A 15,408-nucleotide genomic window follows, 5' to 3' on the forward strand; every position below is an offset into this window, starting at 1 on the left:
ATTTTAATTTTGTGTTAGGTCTCCTATCTCTTTAAAAGGGTCATAAATGTAGGATTCCAAGGTGTGAAATCCATCTTGTCTTAGAGTAGAAAAGATAAGAGTAATCAGAGTAGAACAACAAAAGGTGAGACAGGATCAAGATAAGTATAGTAAGAATCAGAATAAGGTAAGTAGGTAAGGGTTTTATCCATTTCTATCTAGGTTTCGTCCTATAGTCAACATTTCCTCTGATACTAGTTCTGTCACACCCGGATTTGAGGGATAAATCCGGGTGCGTTTCATATGCGCGCCAAGGAAGAACAACACATATAATAACAGAGTGTATAGAGATAAATGTCACAATTTCATAAAAGTAATTATTACAAAGCGGAAGTCTTACAAAAATAAATGATAAATATAACACAAACTAATGTCCTTCCATGGCGCCATAAAGTTGACTAGGAGACGCCACCTAGATCAATTCATACTCCTCGTTATATGGCTCCTCCCGGACCACCTGTTCTTCTCCCGTGGGGGGGGGGGGGGGTTATATATTGCAAGTGTAAGCTCACAAAAGATCATAGCTCAACAAGTTGTGGGGAATAATGTAAATGAACTCACCAAAGGTGGGAGTTCATGTGAAGTTTAAGGCTGATCAACAATAGGGGATAAAGCTGAGCATTGCTTTTAATTAGTTGGTCAAATTTTATTAGCAATTACTAGATGTATGTAAATACCATACCAGAATAAATAATAGAACAAATTTAATAATAAACCCCATCCAATGAAAATGACAAATTGAATTTAGTTCCATAGTTTAAGCATGTGAGAGTCCTAAGATGCTCATGACCGCGAGCACGGCTAGTATACCAATTTTACACTCTGTAGAGGTTATACCCTGTACCCACAAGTCATGTTACCCATCTACCAAGGGATCACGACTCCCATACACCTCTACAAAGGAAGCGAGGTAGGGTAACACTACGAGGCCTTTACAAAGTTCCACTAGCTTCAAAAAACCCGCTATAGTTTCTAGGAAGAACAATGTAGGAATCCCCCGTCTGACCGCCATCGCAGCAAAATCAACCCAGGAACCTCCCTACACGCCTGCTCCCCTACTGCCCTTGCCCCTATCGTGTAAGGTAGTCTTCCACTAGCTTTCCTAGTTAGTCAGCCAAGGGCGTCCCATTCCATATCCTTGTGGTGGCACGTGTTTCTCAAGTTAAGCTCCATGTTCCAATTAAAATAGTAGTCTTATCATGAACAGAAATAGAACAATAATAAATAATTGGAACATAATCATAATGTAAATGTTAATCCCAAAACCATGTATAGCAATAGCAATGACTACCCAAAAATTCAGGGGTAAACAAGATAACAAGATAACCATACTAGGGTGACCTATTGCGTCCCATCAAAATTAAGCCTATGCATGAATAAGTGATAATAAAGAACATTATTGGGTAATAAAAATGGTCAAGGGCACAACTTGCCTTCAATGAGCTCCTGCTCAGCAACTTCTACCTGCTGAACACCGGGATCCTCGGCCACTGGCTCTTCTACTCGCCACAATACAAACAAGCATGGTACAAGGGAAAAATTAACATCACACCAAACATGTATACAAAATTCATTTTAATAATCTACACATTAAAATGAGATCATAGGAACAAGAATCACTAAATTCGGAATTATGGATTTTAAGTTATGAATTTTCGAAGGTTTTATGTATCTGATGCAAGATTAATTAAGAGATCAATTTTAATATAGTTTTCATGCAGAACATAGAAACTATGTGATGAGCAATATTATTACAAAATTATAGGAACTGGAATGAACTAAAAAGAAGTTAAATGAATTTTATATGAATTATATATGTTTCTAGAATTATTTTTGAAATAAAAATCAATTTCTATATTGTTTTTCTCAATTTCCTCGGTTACTGGACTGCGCGCGTAAATAAACCAAAAGCCAGGAGCCACTGTGCAAGTACTCCTAGACTCAGTGCATAATCACTGTGGATGGCGGGTTTATTCCCAAATTCTCTAAGGACTCATACGTAAAACGCTCGATCGAAAGGGTACGGGACGACACCCACCGTCCGATCCCAGGTTGACGCCCCAGATTAGATCGGCGATGGATATAAACCCCGTTTCCTGAATCATCGTCGGATGTGAGATCGACGATCCACTCCGCACGATCCCCACTTTTTCTCTTAACCGCCTGATCGCCAATCTACGGTTGATAATGGTTGGGACGAAGGGGTATCCCACAACCCAATCACAAACGTACGCTTCCCATCCAACGGCCGAGCGATCGACACTCCCCCACCCCGACAACGACCGGTAATGTTACCCACACACGGCGGCGGCAATGTCCGACGGAGTCAATCCCCGCACGGCCGCGCCCGTTTCCCAAATTCGGTCTAGTTACATAGTGCGAAGGAGATAATATGAACGAAGATAAACTTATTACCGAGGGTTAAGTACCGAGCAGAGGCGTTCGCGACGCATGGCGGATCACCGCCAACGGCGAGAAATCCCGGACGATTGGACGGGCCACCGAGTTCAATACTTCACGCCAGCGACCCACGCGCGCCAATGAATGATCCCGACACCACACAGGCCTTCAATCGTCGGTGTAGGCACAGGTCCACGGCGGCGGACAATGGTGTCGCTTGCGGTGTGGTTCTCGCAGTGAAGGAGAGGGACGACTGGTCCGAGGAGGGTGTGGGGCTTCAAGACTCGCGGTCGGGGAGGTGCTGAAGGGTTTTATCTACGACCTTCGTCTGTTGGCGCAACGATCACCGCAAGAGCGGCGGAATCGCGTGGCCAGTTCGCCCACTTCTGCGATTGCTGGTGCGGCAAGCTGACATGTGGGCCCCAGCACCACGTGGGACGAACGCACGATGAAAGGTCCCAGCACCCCGGGTGATCTGCAGGAATGGCGGGGAGGTGGGTGCACCCGCGCCCGCCGAATCCGCGACCGCCAACCATCCACCCGCGGAAGACGGAGCTTCAGACAGTGGGGTCCCGCGAACCAGTGGAAGCGAGAGAAGCGGGCGCGAGAGAAAGTGACCGCCAAGTGGGTAAGTCACATGGAGAGGATAAGAACTGAAGAGAGAGGCTGACATGCGGGCCTCGAGTGTTAGATGCCAAGGCGCACATCAGCACGGACGCTGGGCCGGCGCGTGCGCGTGAGTGAGAATTGGGCCGAAAGCGAGTACTGTGAGCCCAACTAGGCTTTCTTTCTTTTTCTTTTGTATTCTCTTTTCTTTTCTTTTCTCTTTTCTATTTTTTCAAATTTAGGTTTCAAATTTGAATTCATACTTGTGGAGTTCATACTTAGGTTAAATGTCTACATTCAAATAACAATATGAAACCGAATTTAATTCATTTATATATTTATTTTATCTAATTTGTATAGTATTTTTCTTCTCTTTTCTGAAATCCTAGAATTCCTATTAGTTCTTAAATTCCAAATTGGCTACTAATATATTATATTAACATTATTTTTATATTGTTACCAAATGCACACACAAATAAACCTCATCATGATGCATATATTATTTTAGGTGTCATTAGTAAATTAATACCTTTAGAGGTGGTTGTTCACATGTTATAATAAATAGAGGCAAAAACATATATGTAAATCCACTATATTTTTATTTTACACTTTTGGGTATTACATTACATGTGCACGCCATAGAATTCGTGGATTAGAGGTTGGAGCACAGTTGCGTTGCAATGGGGGGGGCTCCGGCATGCGCGCCACCGTGGATTCAAGGCAGCGCCGCCCTGGTGTGACTGACGAATGGGGGGTATTTGGTGGGTTAATGGCTAACCGTTGGTTGAGCTTCGGGCATCTGAGATTAGATTTGGTGGGCGCCTCGCTAGGGCGAAATCGTGTCCGTCGGTGGGCAGATGAACGCCTGTGGGAGATTATGAGTTTGTTTTCATTATAGCCATAGGATGTGGATCGTGCGGCCACCAATGCGTACTGATCCATGGGGTAGTCGATCTAATTTGGTGCATCCGGTGTAGATTGGATGGCTGGGATTGCACGATAACTCTTCGCCGTGGCAAATTTTCTAAAGAGACCCTGAGGTTTTTAGTTATCAACCCATCGTCCACGCTTCTGTAAAGACCCTCACAACCAGGCCCAAGAATTTACAGAAAGAACCCCTAGCTTTCAGAATTTGATATCCGCAGTCCGTTGGTCTCGGTTATTGGTAAGAAATAATTTGAAAATGATTTCTTATATAAAAATAAATCCATAATCTTGTTTAATTTATAATTAATCTATTTTAACTCCTTTTTAACACATTCATGTTGCATTAATTTGATATTAATATTGTTTATCACTTGGTAACTTTGTTTTATCATGAAACCTAGATTAAAATTTATCACTTAGTTATTTTTGTACCAAACACATAAAGACTTCGGAAAATCATAACATTTTTATCCGTAACTCCGAATTTAGTGATTCTAGAACCTACGGTCTCGTTGTGATGCGTAGAATATTATCATGCATTATGTCTGATGTTTGGTGTGATGTTAATTTCTCCTATACCATGTTTGTTTGTATTGCTTTGAGTAGACGAGCAAGTGACCGAGGACCCAAGTGTTCAACAGGTGGAAATTGGTGAGCAGGAGCTCACTGAAGGCAAGTTGTGTCCTTGATCACTTTTATTTACCCAATAATGTTCATGTTAATCATTATGATCTGCATAGGTTTATTTGGATGGGACCGGTCACCCTAGTTAGGCTATCTTTATACCTTGTTTACCACTGAACTTTTGGGTAGTACCTACTATTGCTTTATGTGGTTTTGGGTGTTAAGATACACATTATTCATGATCATGCTTTTATTATCAATTTGTTTACTGTTCATGACAAGATCATTATGTTAACTGGAATATGGAGCGACCACCCGGGAAAATAGTGCTACCACAGGGGTGGTATGGGACGCCCTTGGCTGACTAATTAGGAAAGTTAGTCCTCCACTAGCTTTCCTAATTAGTCAGCCAAGGGCGTCCCATTCCACCCTTGTAGTAGCACGTGTTTCTCAAGTTAAGCTCTATGTTCCAATTAACACAATGATCTTGTCATGAACAATAATTAAAATAACAGTATAATTGGAACATGATCATAATGTAATATTAATCCCAAAACCAGGTAGAGCAATAGCAAAACTACCCAAAAGTTCAGTGGTAAACAAGGTGTGGAACAAACAAGTCTAGGGAAACCTATTAGGTCCCATCAGATTAACCTGAGCATGTCATAGTGATTAATAGAAACATTATTAGGTAAAGAAAAGTGATCAAGGGTACAACTTGCCTTAGACTCGAGATTCCCAGGTACCAACTTGGTCTTCAAAATTCTTGTAACCTCGCTGCTATTCGTAGCAATACAAACAAACATGGTATAGGAAAAATTAACATCACACCAAACATAAGAACAAACCACGCAAGAATATTCTACACATTTCTATGAACTCATAGGTTCGAGAACCACTAAATTCAGAGTTACGGTTAAGAGGATATGATTTTCCAAAGATTTAGGTGATTAAACGATAAAACATATTATATGTTAATTAATATAAATCATGTGAGAATTAATTCGACTTTAATCCAAGATATAACTTGTTTATAGGTTGTATTTTTAGTCAGGTTATAATCATAGGATAAACAAAATTTTAATTATAAAAGTATGTGATATGACACGATTAATGCTACTACTGCGTAGGCAATTTTATCACAAAACTATCGCAACTTGAACGGGTTGAATCGGAGTTAAAACGAGAGAATTATGAATTTTTAACACCAAAAATCATTTTCTATATTAATTTATGATTTTCTGGAATGCCTGGAGGGTGGATTCTATTTTTAGGAAAGTTCAGGGCTCATTCTGCAAAAACTAGGATCTGTTTGTATTGATCTACTCACTAGACTGGACTGCTGGTTGATTTAACGGAAAACCAAGGGCTCTTTTGTAACTGTTTCACGGCTGAAAGGGTGTCCTTGGTTCCCAGCCGTCCGATCTAAAACCAACAACACAGATTAGATTGATTTTAACTGAAAACGATACGCGCCCACTGACCACTGGATCCGCGATCGACGACCCATATTAAAAGAACGAAGGGGTATGTTCATCTTTTAATCTAGACCGTTCATGTAGATCCAACGACTTACATCTCTTCCCCACCTTCTCCTACCTTCGCTCTATAGGCAGTGGCGCCTGCCTCCCCATGAGGGAGTACCACCGCCACCGGTGCAACACCTAGAAAACGTCACGGTGCCGGCTACATGTGCAGACCAATGCTAATGAAAGACCCAAGCATGGTGGATCAAATTCAATGGTCACAAGTAGCAGTGGGTGAACTACATTGCGGCTAGTAGCAGGGTAGTAGTTGAACCACACTGGTGTGGCGTCACAGGACTCGGTTACGTCGGCCAGCATTAGGACGGCTAGTATCCGTCCGTTTGGTTACCTGTATATGAGCATGCAACACCCATGGGATGCAAAAATCGGATGGTGCATGTTGTTTGGTTACCTGTGTGGGGGTCGGAGCCTGTCTCGCTTGGTGCAAAATCCACCTCTCAACCAGGCCCGACTCATACGGCCATTTTGGGCATCGCTCGGTAGCCAGGCTCCCCACGCGCGGCAGCTCGCTCGCAGCCGCATTCGCTCGCGCAGCCCCTCATGCTAGGGTTTCCCGAGCTCTCCCTCGAGCTGGATCCCGCGTGCTAGGGTTTGTCGTCGTCTCGGCCGGGTACACCATCTCCACTCGCCCTCCCTCTCTCCCTCGAGCTGGATCCCGCGTGCTAGGGTTTGGCGCCGCCTCGGCCGGGTACGCCATCTCCACTCGCCCTCCCTCTCTCCCTCGAGATCTCCCTCTCTCCCTCTCCCTCTCCCTCGAGATCTCCATCGGTGTCGTCGCCGTGACTCGTCTGTGCCGAGCTCTCCCTCTCTCCCTCGAGCTCTCCCTCTCCCTCGAGATCTCCATCGGTGTCGTCGCCATCACTCGTCTGTGCCGAGCTCTCCCTCTCTCCGTCGAGCTCTCCCTCCGCTGTCAAAGGTACGGAGGTTTGACACTTTTTCTTGCCCTCCCCCTGGATCTGGTTGCTCAGATACGATTTTGTGCTTGCTCAAATATGATTTTCGTATTGGTTGCTCAGATCTGGATTTGTGGATCCAATTTCGTATTGGTTGCTCTGATCTGGTTGCTCTGATCTGGTTTAGAACACGCATTTCTTCAAGAAAATCTATAATTTACTTGGATGTTATTCCGTCCGTTTTGTTACCTGTATATGAGGATGCAAGACCCATGGGATGCAAAAATCAGATGGTCCATGTTGTTTGGTTACCTGTATATTAACAAGATGACATATTTATTAACAAAATCTACATACTCTTGCTGGGCACAATCAGTACCTAGGATCAATGATGTTGAGCTGAGTTATATGGTTACTTTTTTATTAGTCTCTGAGCAACCAACCAGTACCTCTGGGTGAGTTCTATGCTGAGTTCTATGTTGAGCTGAGTTCTATGGTTACTCTTGCTGGGCACAAGCAGTACCTCTGGGTGGCGCATCTCTTGGATGTCGCAGCCGTGGTTCGTGTAAGAATCTGTTTTATATATATTTGCAACTGGCACATTAATGTTTAGCATGCTTGATCATATATTTTCTGAGCTATAGATCAATGTTCTATGTGTTGAGCTGAGTTATATGGTTACTTTTGAATATATCTATACTTGTTTATTAGTCTTTGAGCTGTCGATCAATGGTATATGATGCTTTAATGCCTCTGGGTGGCGCATCTCTTGGATGTCGCAGCCGTGGCTCGTGTAAGAATCTGTTTTATATATTCGCAACTGGCACATTACTATTTACCATGCTTGATCATATATTTTCTGAGCTATAGATCAATGTTCTATGATGCTAATGTGCCTCTGAGCTATAGATCAATGTTCTATGATGCTAGTGTGCATCTGAGCTATAGATCAATGTTCTATGAAATTACTTTTAGCAACTAGTACAGTACATCTAAGCCAAACTTAGACCTCTAATCTCCTTTTCTATTTTATTACTCTAGCAATGGATCTTACTATTGCACGTCGACGACTAATTGCAAAGGCTGTGGTCCTTGTAGCAGTTATGTCAGCCTGGTTGGATGCATGGTTGAGGCACCGACTGCATGCTAGGAGGTCTATCACTTATGGCCCAATGCACCAAAGAGACCAAGAGAGACAAAACAACCTGAGATTCATTTATGAATCCACTGATGTTGAGTGTGTTGACTTACTTAGGATGAGAAGGGCCCCTTTTATGCAGTTGTGTGACCTTTTTCGCACTAGGCAGCTATTGAGAGATAGTATTCATAGCTCAGTAGAGGAGCAGGTTGCCATGTTTTTACATGTGGTAGGTCATAATCAAAGGTTTAGAGTTGTACACATGACCTTTCGAAGGTCTATTGAGACCATCAGCAGATACTTCAGGGAAGTATTGTATGCGGTTGGTGAACTGAGAAATGAAATGATCTTGCCACCTTCAACTGCTACACCAAACAAAATTAGAGATAGCCACACATGGTACGCCTATTTCAAGGTCAGCCATCCACAAATGTAATCCCTTCCTTTTCAAGTGTAGGGTTTGTAGTAACAAAATTAGATGTGGCAAAATAGGGGATAGTGGTCATTATGTACTGTGCTAAGTTGCTCAACAGATGTGGCAAAATTGAGAACATTGTCTATTAGCAATGATGAACTATATATAGTCTATTAGCAAAATTGAGAACATTGTCTATTAGCAATGATGTGCTAAGTTGCTCATAAATTTGTAAGAACTGGTTCCATGTTGAGAACATTGTCTATTAGCAATGATGAACTATCTACAGTTTTGAACTCACTTTATTTGTGTGATGTGCCCAGTTGCTAGTGATGACATTACTTACATCCTGATACCATTGTCGACTAGCAATGATGATTACTGCTACTTCTACTTCTACTTTCCTATGTTGACATTACTGGTACTTCTACTTCTACTTTCCTATGCTGACATTACTGCTCTTCTACTTCTACTTTCCTATGCTGACATTACTGCTCTTCTACTTCTAATTTCCTATGCTGAGAATATCTATCTGTATTCCCCCTAATCTTTTACTTGTTCCAGCTATGGCTGACATGGTCTCTGGGGTTGCTAGCCAGGGGGCTAGGCCTGCTCTTAGGTGGAGTGCCACAATGTCTGGGTTTGTTCTACGCCGTTTTGTTGACTTGATAGGTACTAGGGTTAGGACTGACAAGGGTTTTAAGGAAATCCACCTTAACTCTGTTGCTAAAAATGTCTCCGAGTTCTGTGGCCAAGAAGTAACAGGCCAGCAAGTGTACAATCACCTTCGTAAGTGGAGGTCTAGGTGGGTCAAAGTTTGCAAACTAAAGGACATTAGTGGCGCTCTTTGGAATGAGGATACCTTTGTCATAAGCTTAGAAGAGGGTCATTATGCTGCTTACATCAAGGTTAGGACCAACACCTTCCATTTCTCTAATTTGGTCTAACTTGAAATTGCTAACTTGAGTTGCTAACTCAATAGGATCACCCAAAAGATGCTGATTACCTCAATAGGCCCATAGAGAACTATATGGCTATGCAAATCATATTTGGAAGTGGGGTTGCCACTGGTAGGTTTGCAATGGGTTCAAATGAGCCTTTGGGCAAGCCAAGTGACATTGTTGACATCCTAGATGATGGCATTGAAGTGACCTCAGAGTTTGTTGATGCTTCCAATCTAACTGGCAAGGAAAGACTGTTGATAAGGGTACCCCTGGTGACTCCATTGATACCAAGCCTATGTCCAACTTAGGGAACAGGAAGAGGTACATGACTGATGAAGATGTTGCTGTGTACAATGGGATGAAAGAGGTTGTATCTGATGTTGCTGCTGCTGTCCGTGAAAGCATCCATGCTGAAGCAGCACCTGGGATCTACAATGTTGTAATAAACTGTCCTGGGTTCTCTAGGGAGGCTCTCATGTATGCCCTAAACCACATGATGGAGCACAAGGCCACCTCCCTGGTGTTCCTGGACATGACTCCTGATGATCGTGACCTATGGCTCAAGACTTTCCTAGCCAAGCACTACCACAACTGATCTGATCTGTCTATCATATTCCTATATAATGCTTAAGAACAGATATGCTACACTTGCTCGGATCTGTCTGTCCTTTTATGCTGTTTAAGAACAAATGTGCTACACTTGCTGTATTCTCTATATCCTATATGGTACTTAAGAACAGATATGCTACATTTTCATAGAATAATGATGTTTCCCTGAGTTCTATGGATTAACTTGAGTTCTATGGATTTCCTTATTTGAGAACAGATATGCTACACTTGAATAGAACAATGATGTTTTTCTGAGTTAGATTAACCTGAGTTCTATGCATTTCCTTATTTGAGAAGAGATATGCTACACTTGTATAGAACAATGATGTTTCTTGAGTTCTATGCATTTCCCTGTTGGCTTGTTTATTGGTCTATTTGTAGACCTGTTTCACTACAAGAAACTGACAAAAGTTCGTGGGGCAAACTAAGAACGTGGGTACCGACGTTCTTATTTTAGTTAAATTCATGGGTTTGACGAAGAACGTGGGTACCCACGTTTTTAATTTAAGTTCGTGCGACCTGGCTAAAACCATCGAACTTAAGGTATTAGAAACGTGGGTACCCACGTTTTTAATTTAAGTTCGTGGGCCAGCAGAAAACCGTCGAACTTAACTTAAAAAAACCAAAACCCCTAACCCGTGGGACTCGTCTATATCTCACTGTCTCTCACATGCTCCATCCCCTCCATGCCGCCGCCGCCAAACACAGACTCGCAAGCCGCGCCACCGGACCCGCGCCGCCGGACCGCCGGACCCGTGCCGCCGGACCGCGTCGACGCTCCCTCGCCTCTGGGGTTAATGACGGAGCTTCTTCGTACCATTCTCTTGGGGTTTCTGGGTGGTGCTAACTGCTTAACAATGGAGTGCGCATTAGGCATTGGACCGGATGGTCGTGGAGTTCGGGCGGCATGGGGTGCAGCTGATCCTGAGCCTAGCGAACAGCCTCAGCCTGGCGAACAACCTGGAGGCGTACGGTGGCAAGACACAGTACGTGCGGTGGGCGTGGGAAGAGGGCGTCGGCATGTCGGCCTCCAACGATTCCTTCTTCTACGATCCAGCCATCCGCGACTACTTCAAAGTCTACCTCAAGGTCAGCTCAGCCCCCCATCAATCTCGGTTCAGAATGCATTTCAGAGTCAGCTTGCTTGGAAGCGACTTGTAGCACTGGGTTCTCGTGCACCAAAAGCATCTCCAATTTTTAGTAAGGTTGCTTGTGCCATTGGCTTGGCTGTGAGTAGGTCTAATATAGCTCCTTACCTTGTCGCTTTTATTGCGGGAGAGGTAATGCTAGCTTAGAAGACATCTGCAGATGGAGAATACTACCCAATACGTGAGCGAGCTCAGGATGGTCGTATTTACGTTACCTGTCTAATATATTCGGCAGTAGAATTGGTTATTATAATCTTCAGATCAATATATTTGGCATTGTTGTTCACTCCAAGTATACTGATGGCCCCATTTGCAGAGACTCTTGGCAGTAAGTATAGGAAAACATGGCTTTGACTTGTCCATAGTACTTTGGAGCTTGCAGGTCCTGTGTTTATCAAATGGGGCCAATGGGCTGCAACACACCCTGATCTATTTCCAAGTGACCTTTGTACGGAATTGTCAAAGCTGCACACAAAAGCACCAGCTCACAATTTTACCTATACTAAGAAAACTGTTGAGAAAGCTTTTGGTCGAAAGCTATCAGACATTTTTGAAGAGGACCCTGTTGCATCTGGAAGTGTTGCTCAAGTGCATCGGGCTGTTCTACAATTCCGGTATCCTAATCGGCAGACAAAGCGTGTAACTGTTGCAGTAAAAGTAAGGCATCCTGGTGTAGGGGACTCGATAAGAAGAGATTTCAATATCATCAATGTCGTAGCAAAGATATCTAGATATATCCCCACGCTGAATTGGTTGCGCCTAGATGCGAGTGTACAATAGTTTGCTGTCTTCATGATGTCTGAAGTTGACCTTGCAAGGGAAGCTGCTCATCTGAGCCGGTTTATCTACAACTTCCGAAGGTGGAAGGATGTATCTTTCCCAAGACCTCTCTATCCACATGTTCATCCTGCTATTTTAGTTGAGACTTACGAGCATGGGGAGAGTGTTTCACGCTATGTTGATGACCTTGAAGGACATGATCGAATTAAAAGTGCTCTGGCCCATACTGGTACTCACGCGCTCTTGAAAATGCTACTGGTAATGTATTTTTAGAATAAGCATCCTCATTCATGATTACCATTTGAATAACTGAAGAAATTACTACCATGCAAAATCTGGATTATATGCTGTAAATATCGTAGAGTCTTCAATATTTTATTTATGCATCAAAATGGTACTTTTTGCTGCTTTGTACTGGAAAATAATTGCTATAAGATATTACTAGTTCTGGACTAAAGATTGTGAGCCTGCTGATAAAGTTTTTGTTGCAAACATACATGTTGCAGACTTTGCAGCATAGTTATTCATAGGTACTAATTTAAGTGCTTGTATTTGAATTTCCTCACACCAGTATAATCATGGGCCATATTGAGAATTTCCTCACACCAGTTCTGGGCCATATTGAGAATTTCCTCACACCAGTATAATTCTGGCTACACCATTGCGGCCACTTAGATCTGAATTGAGACTCTTTATCTATAGCTCTTAAAATATACATAATGTCATCTGCTGGTAGCCGGCGGTGCCCTTTAGACCTTAATGGGGTAGCTTTGTTCCTTTATCTGCTAGGGACGTTGCAATAAACAGGAAGTGGATTATGGAGTGGTGCGCAAGAATGCATGTACACGTGTAGGCTTTACATGGCTCTGCTAATTAGCTCAACTGAGACGAACAGTCGGGGTTGCTTATGTCCTATCATATTGCCACAGCTGTTTGCTCCTTTGCCAAGTTTATATACGATGTTATAGCCTTTTTGGCTGGAAGGACAGTTGGGCGTTTTCTTTATCATTTGCCCCTCTCTAGAAATTGTTACATGTAGCATTTCCTGTCCAATAATGATTTGCCTCCTGTCACTTAGCTTTACCAGATCGGACTTCTGATTCCACGTCGCTATCAACAACCAGCTAGTTGTATCACTACTTAACTACTGCGTTCTATCTGTGGTGGCAACAAGTATGTCTAGGGAATTCTAGGTCTTGGCAGCAGGGTGGGAGTGCTGGAGTAGGATTTTTTATTCATTGCCTTGGAACTAATAACCTGTTCGTTTTAAGGGTTTCTTCAATTGAATCTTATATAGTGCTTATATTTTGGTTGAGTGGTTTAGCTTAAAAAACCTTTCTTTTCCGCTGGTTCTAATCATCCTTGGATAATGTGCAGATGGAGAGGGTTTGTGAGAACACGGTGTCTGTTGAGCTCAAGCAAACTAAGCCGAACAACTTCATCCCGTTCATCCGGTCAAGGGAGTGGTCTGATATTGGAGGTCGCGATTACATGGAAGATGCCCATGTGTGCATCTCTGATCTGGCGAAGAATTTTGGCTCTAACTCAGCGGATGATGAAGTCATCTCCTTCTACGGGGTAATTACCTGTTCACTCTTGAATATCCAATCCATTCTTCGACAAGGAAATCATGTCCTTTGGTTCTTCTGAAGCTATATCTACCTTTGTTGTAAATTCTAATGCACTACTCATGCTAGATTACATTAGTAATTTGCTTTAGATGAAAATGCAATGCAACTGCCATAATTGGATACTTAGCATCCTGAAATTTTGCCCTGGCATACTAGTATCGTGCTCATTTTATGTGTCGTTCACTTTGGTCATCTCGCCATAATCTAATATTAGAAGCCTTTATATAAAACATCCACTTCTTTTGCATGCCCTCACTCAAAATAACAGTATTCCATCTTGGTTTTGATGTTTTTGCTTGGGTGATTCATATGTTGACTTTTGAGCCACTCGTAAGTAGTAAGTCCCAACCGTAGTGTCTTTATAGACGAACCTTAGTAATTCCAAACAGGGCCTATTTAGCATTTTCAGGTTCTCGGTTTTATTTTGTAACAGATTCCAGATTTCCAGCACTCAGTACCACTATTTGGATAAGCATATTGTGCCTTTTAATGTTAGCAACATTTATTGTTACTCCAAGATCTATTCTAATTGCCAACACTTTTTTATAAGCAGTTCTGTAGTTATTGATGGTATTCATGTTCACTGTCAGGAAGAGGAACTGAAAAGGGGTGAGCTGGAGGCTGACAAAGACAAAATGATGAGAGAGTATAGAGCTCAACTGGATGCTGAAAGACCTCAAAAGCTAGCAAACGGAAGAAATCACTCAAGGTCAAACTCAAAATCATCATCTTCCAAGAAAGGTAATGGGCAACCTACCAAATAAATATTTGTAATGTTAGAATCTTAGTATTTCCATCACTTCCCATTCCTCAAATATAAATATACTGCATCTATTATATGGCTCTTCTGACAAAAGAAGTTTGAAAACAGAGAGGAAGGATAAGGACGCAAAGAAAAGAAGTAAAAATAGGAGAAAGGTATACTCTAGCTTATGACCTGCTGCCTATTTGTGAAATTGTTGTGATTTACCTAATGGAAATATATTTAGTTATGATAACTCTGTTCTAGGTACTTTTCTTACTTAAAATTTGTTTGATGCCCTCACCTTTAAATCTTTAACAGCACAAAAGTTCATCAGAGTCAAGTTCCAGCTCATCTTCAGAATCTTCAAGCAGCGACGATGAGGATAGGGGTTCAAGGAAGTCAAGATCACAGTCGAGATCAAAGAGAACAAGGAAGGAAAAGAAGAGCCTGTCAAGGTCCAAGCGCAGAGGCGGTGAAAGCGAGGAGGAAGGCCCAGTACGCCTATCTAAATTCTTCGGGAAGTAAGGAGTAGACGCTGCTGTACCCAAGACGCCTTTTTCATTTTGAAACGTAGATTGGTGGGTTTGGATGTATCATTCAACACAAATTACTTCTGAAGGTTGAGCGAGCCGTTTACCATGGTGTTCTCAATATGATGCTCAGCTGTTAAGAGGGTCTGGTCAAGTTGTGTGGCTTCCAAAAACTTTGTAAGCAACTGGTAAGTCATTGTTAAATCGATGTACCTTGGAGGATTTGATGTCATATATTTGAGACATTGAACTGCTATATTTATGTTAAGACTTTATATACGCAGTCAGTTATTTCAGTTATATGCTCTTTTGCTATATTTATGTTAAGACTTTACATGCCTAGACAGTCGTTTCCAATCTGTAAATCTTCCAGCGTCTGACATGGTGAGGAAGGTTGTTAGAACCTACTGAAACTTCCCTTGCACGATGCAT

General features: G+C 42.4%; 1 protein-coding gene and 1 pseudogene across 1 annotated transcript; both read left to right on the top strand.

The window, feature by feature from the left end:
* The first annotated feature begins 11,027 nt into the window (after positions 1 to 11,027).
* On the top strand, positions 11,028 to 12,343 carry LOC103642436 (probable serine/threonine-protein kinase abkC; annotated as a pseudogene).
* A 1,104-nt stretch (positions 12,344 to 13,447) lies between these two features.
* On the top strand, positions 13,448 to 15,130 carry LOC103642437 (protein SREK1IP1). Its single transcript, XM_008665711.1, has 5 exons — positions 13,448 to 13,648; positions 14,142 to 14,155; positions 14,255 to 14,442; positions 14,573 to 14,619; positions 14,765 to 15,130. The coding sequence occupies exons 1-5, from the start codon at positions 13,448 to 13,450 to the stop codon at positions 14,969 to 14,971; spliced, it is 657 nt and encodes a 218-aa protein (XP_008663933.1). The 3' UTR covers positions 14,972 to 15,130.
* Positions 15,131 to 15,408: the final 278 nt, after the last annotated feature.

Source organism: Zea mays, chromosome 10 (assembly GCF_902167145.1).
Source record: "Zea mays cultivar B73 chromosome 10, Zm-B73-REFERENCE-NAM-5.0, whole genome shotgun sequence".
Lineage (NCBI taxonomy): Eukaryota > Viridiplantae > Streptophyta > Magnoliopsida > Poales > Poaceae > Zea > Zea mays.

Bases quoted from the DNA above. Each gene is read 5' to 3' on its own strand.
- LOC103642437 (XM_008665711.1), top strand. From the start codon at position 13,448: ATGGAGAGGGTTTGTGAGAACACGGTGTCTGTTGAGCTCAAGCAAACT. The intron at 14,443-14,572 runs GTAATGGGCAAC...GTTTGAAAACAG, and splicing joins ATCATCATCTTCCAAGAAAG to AGAGGAAGGATAAGGACGCA. The intron at 14,620-14,764 runs GTATACTCTAGC...AATCTTTAACAG, and splicing joins GAAGTAAAAATAGGAGAAAG to CACAAAAGTTCATCAGAGTC.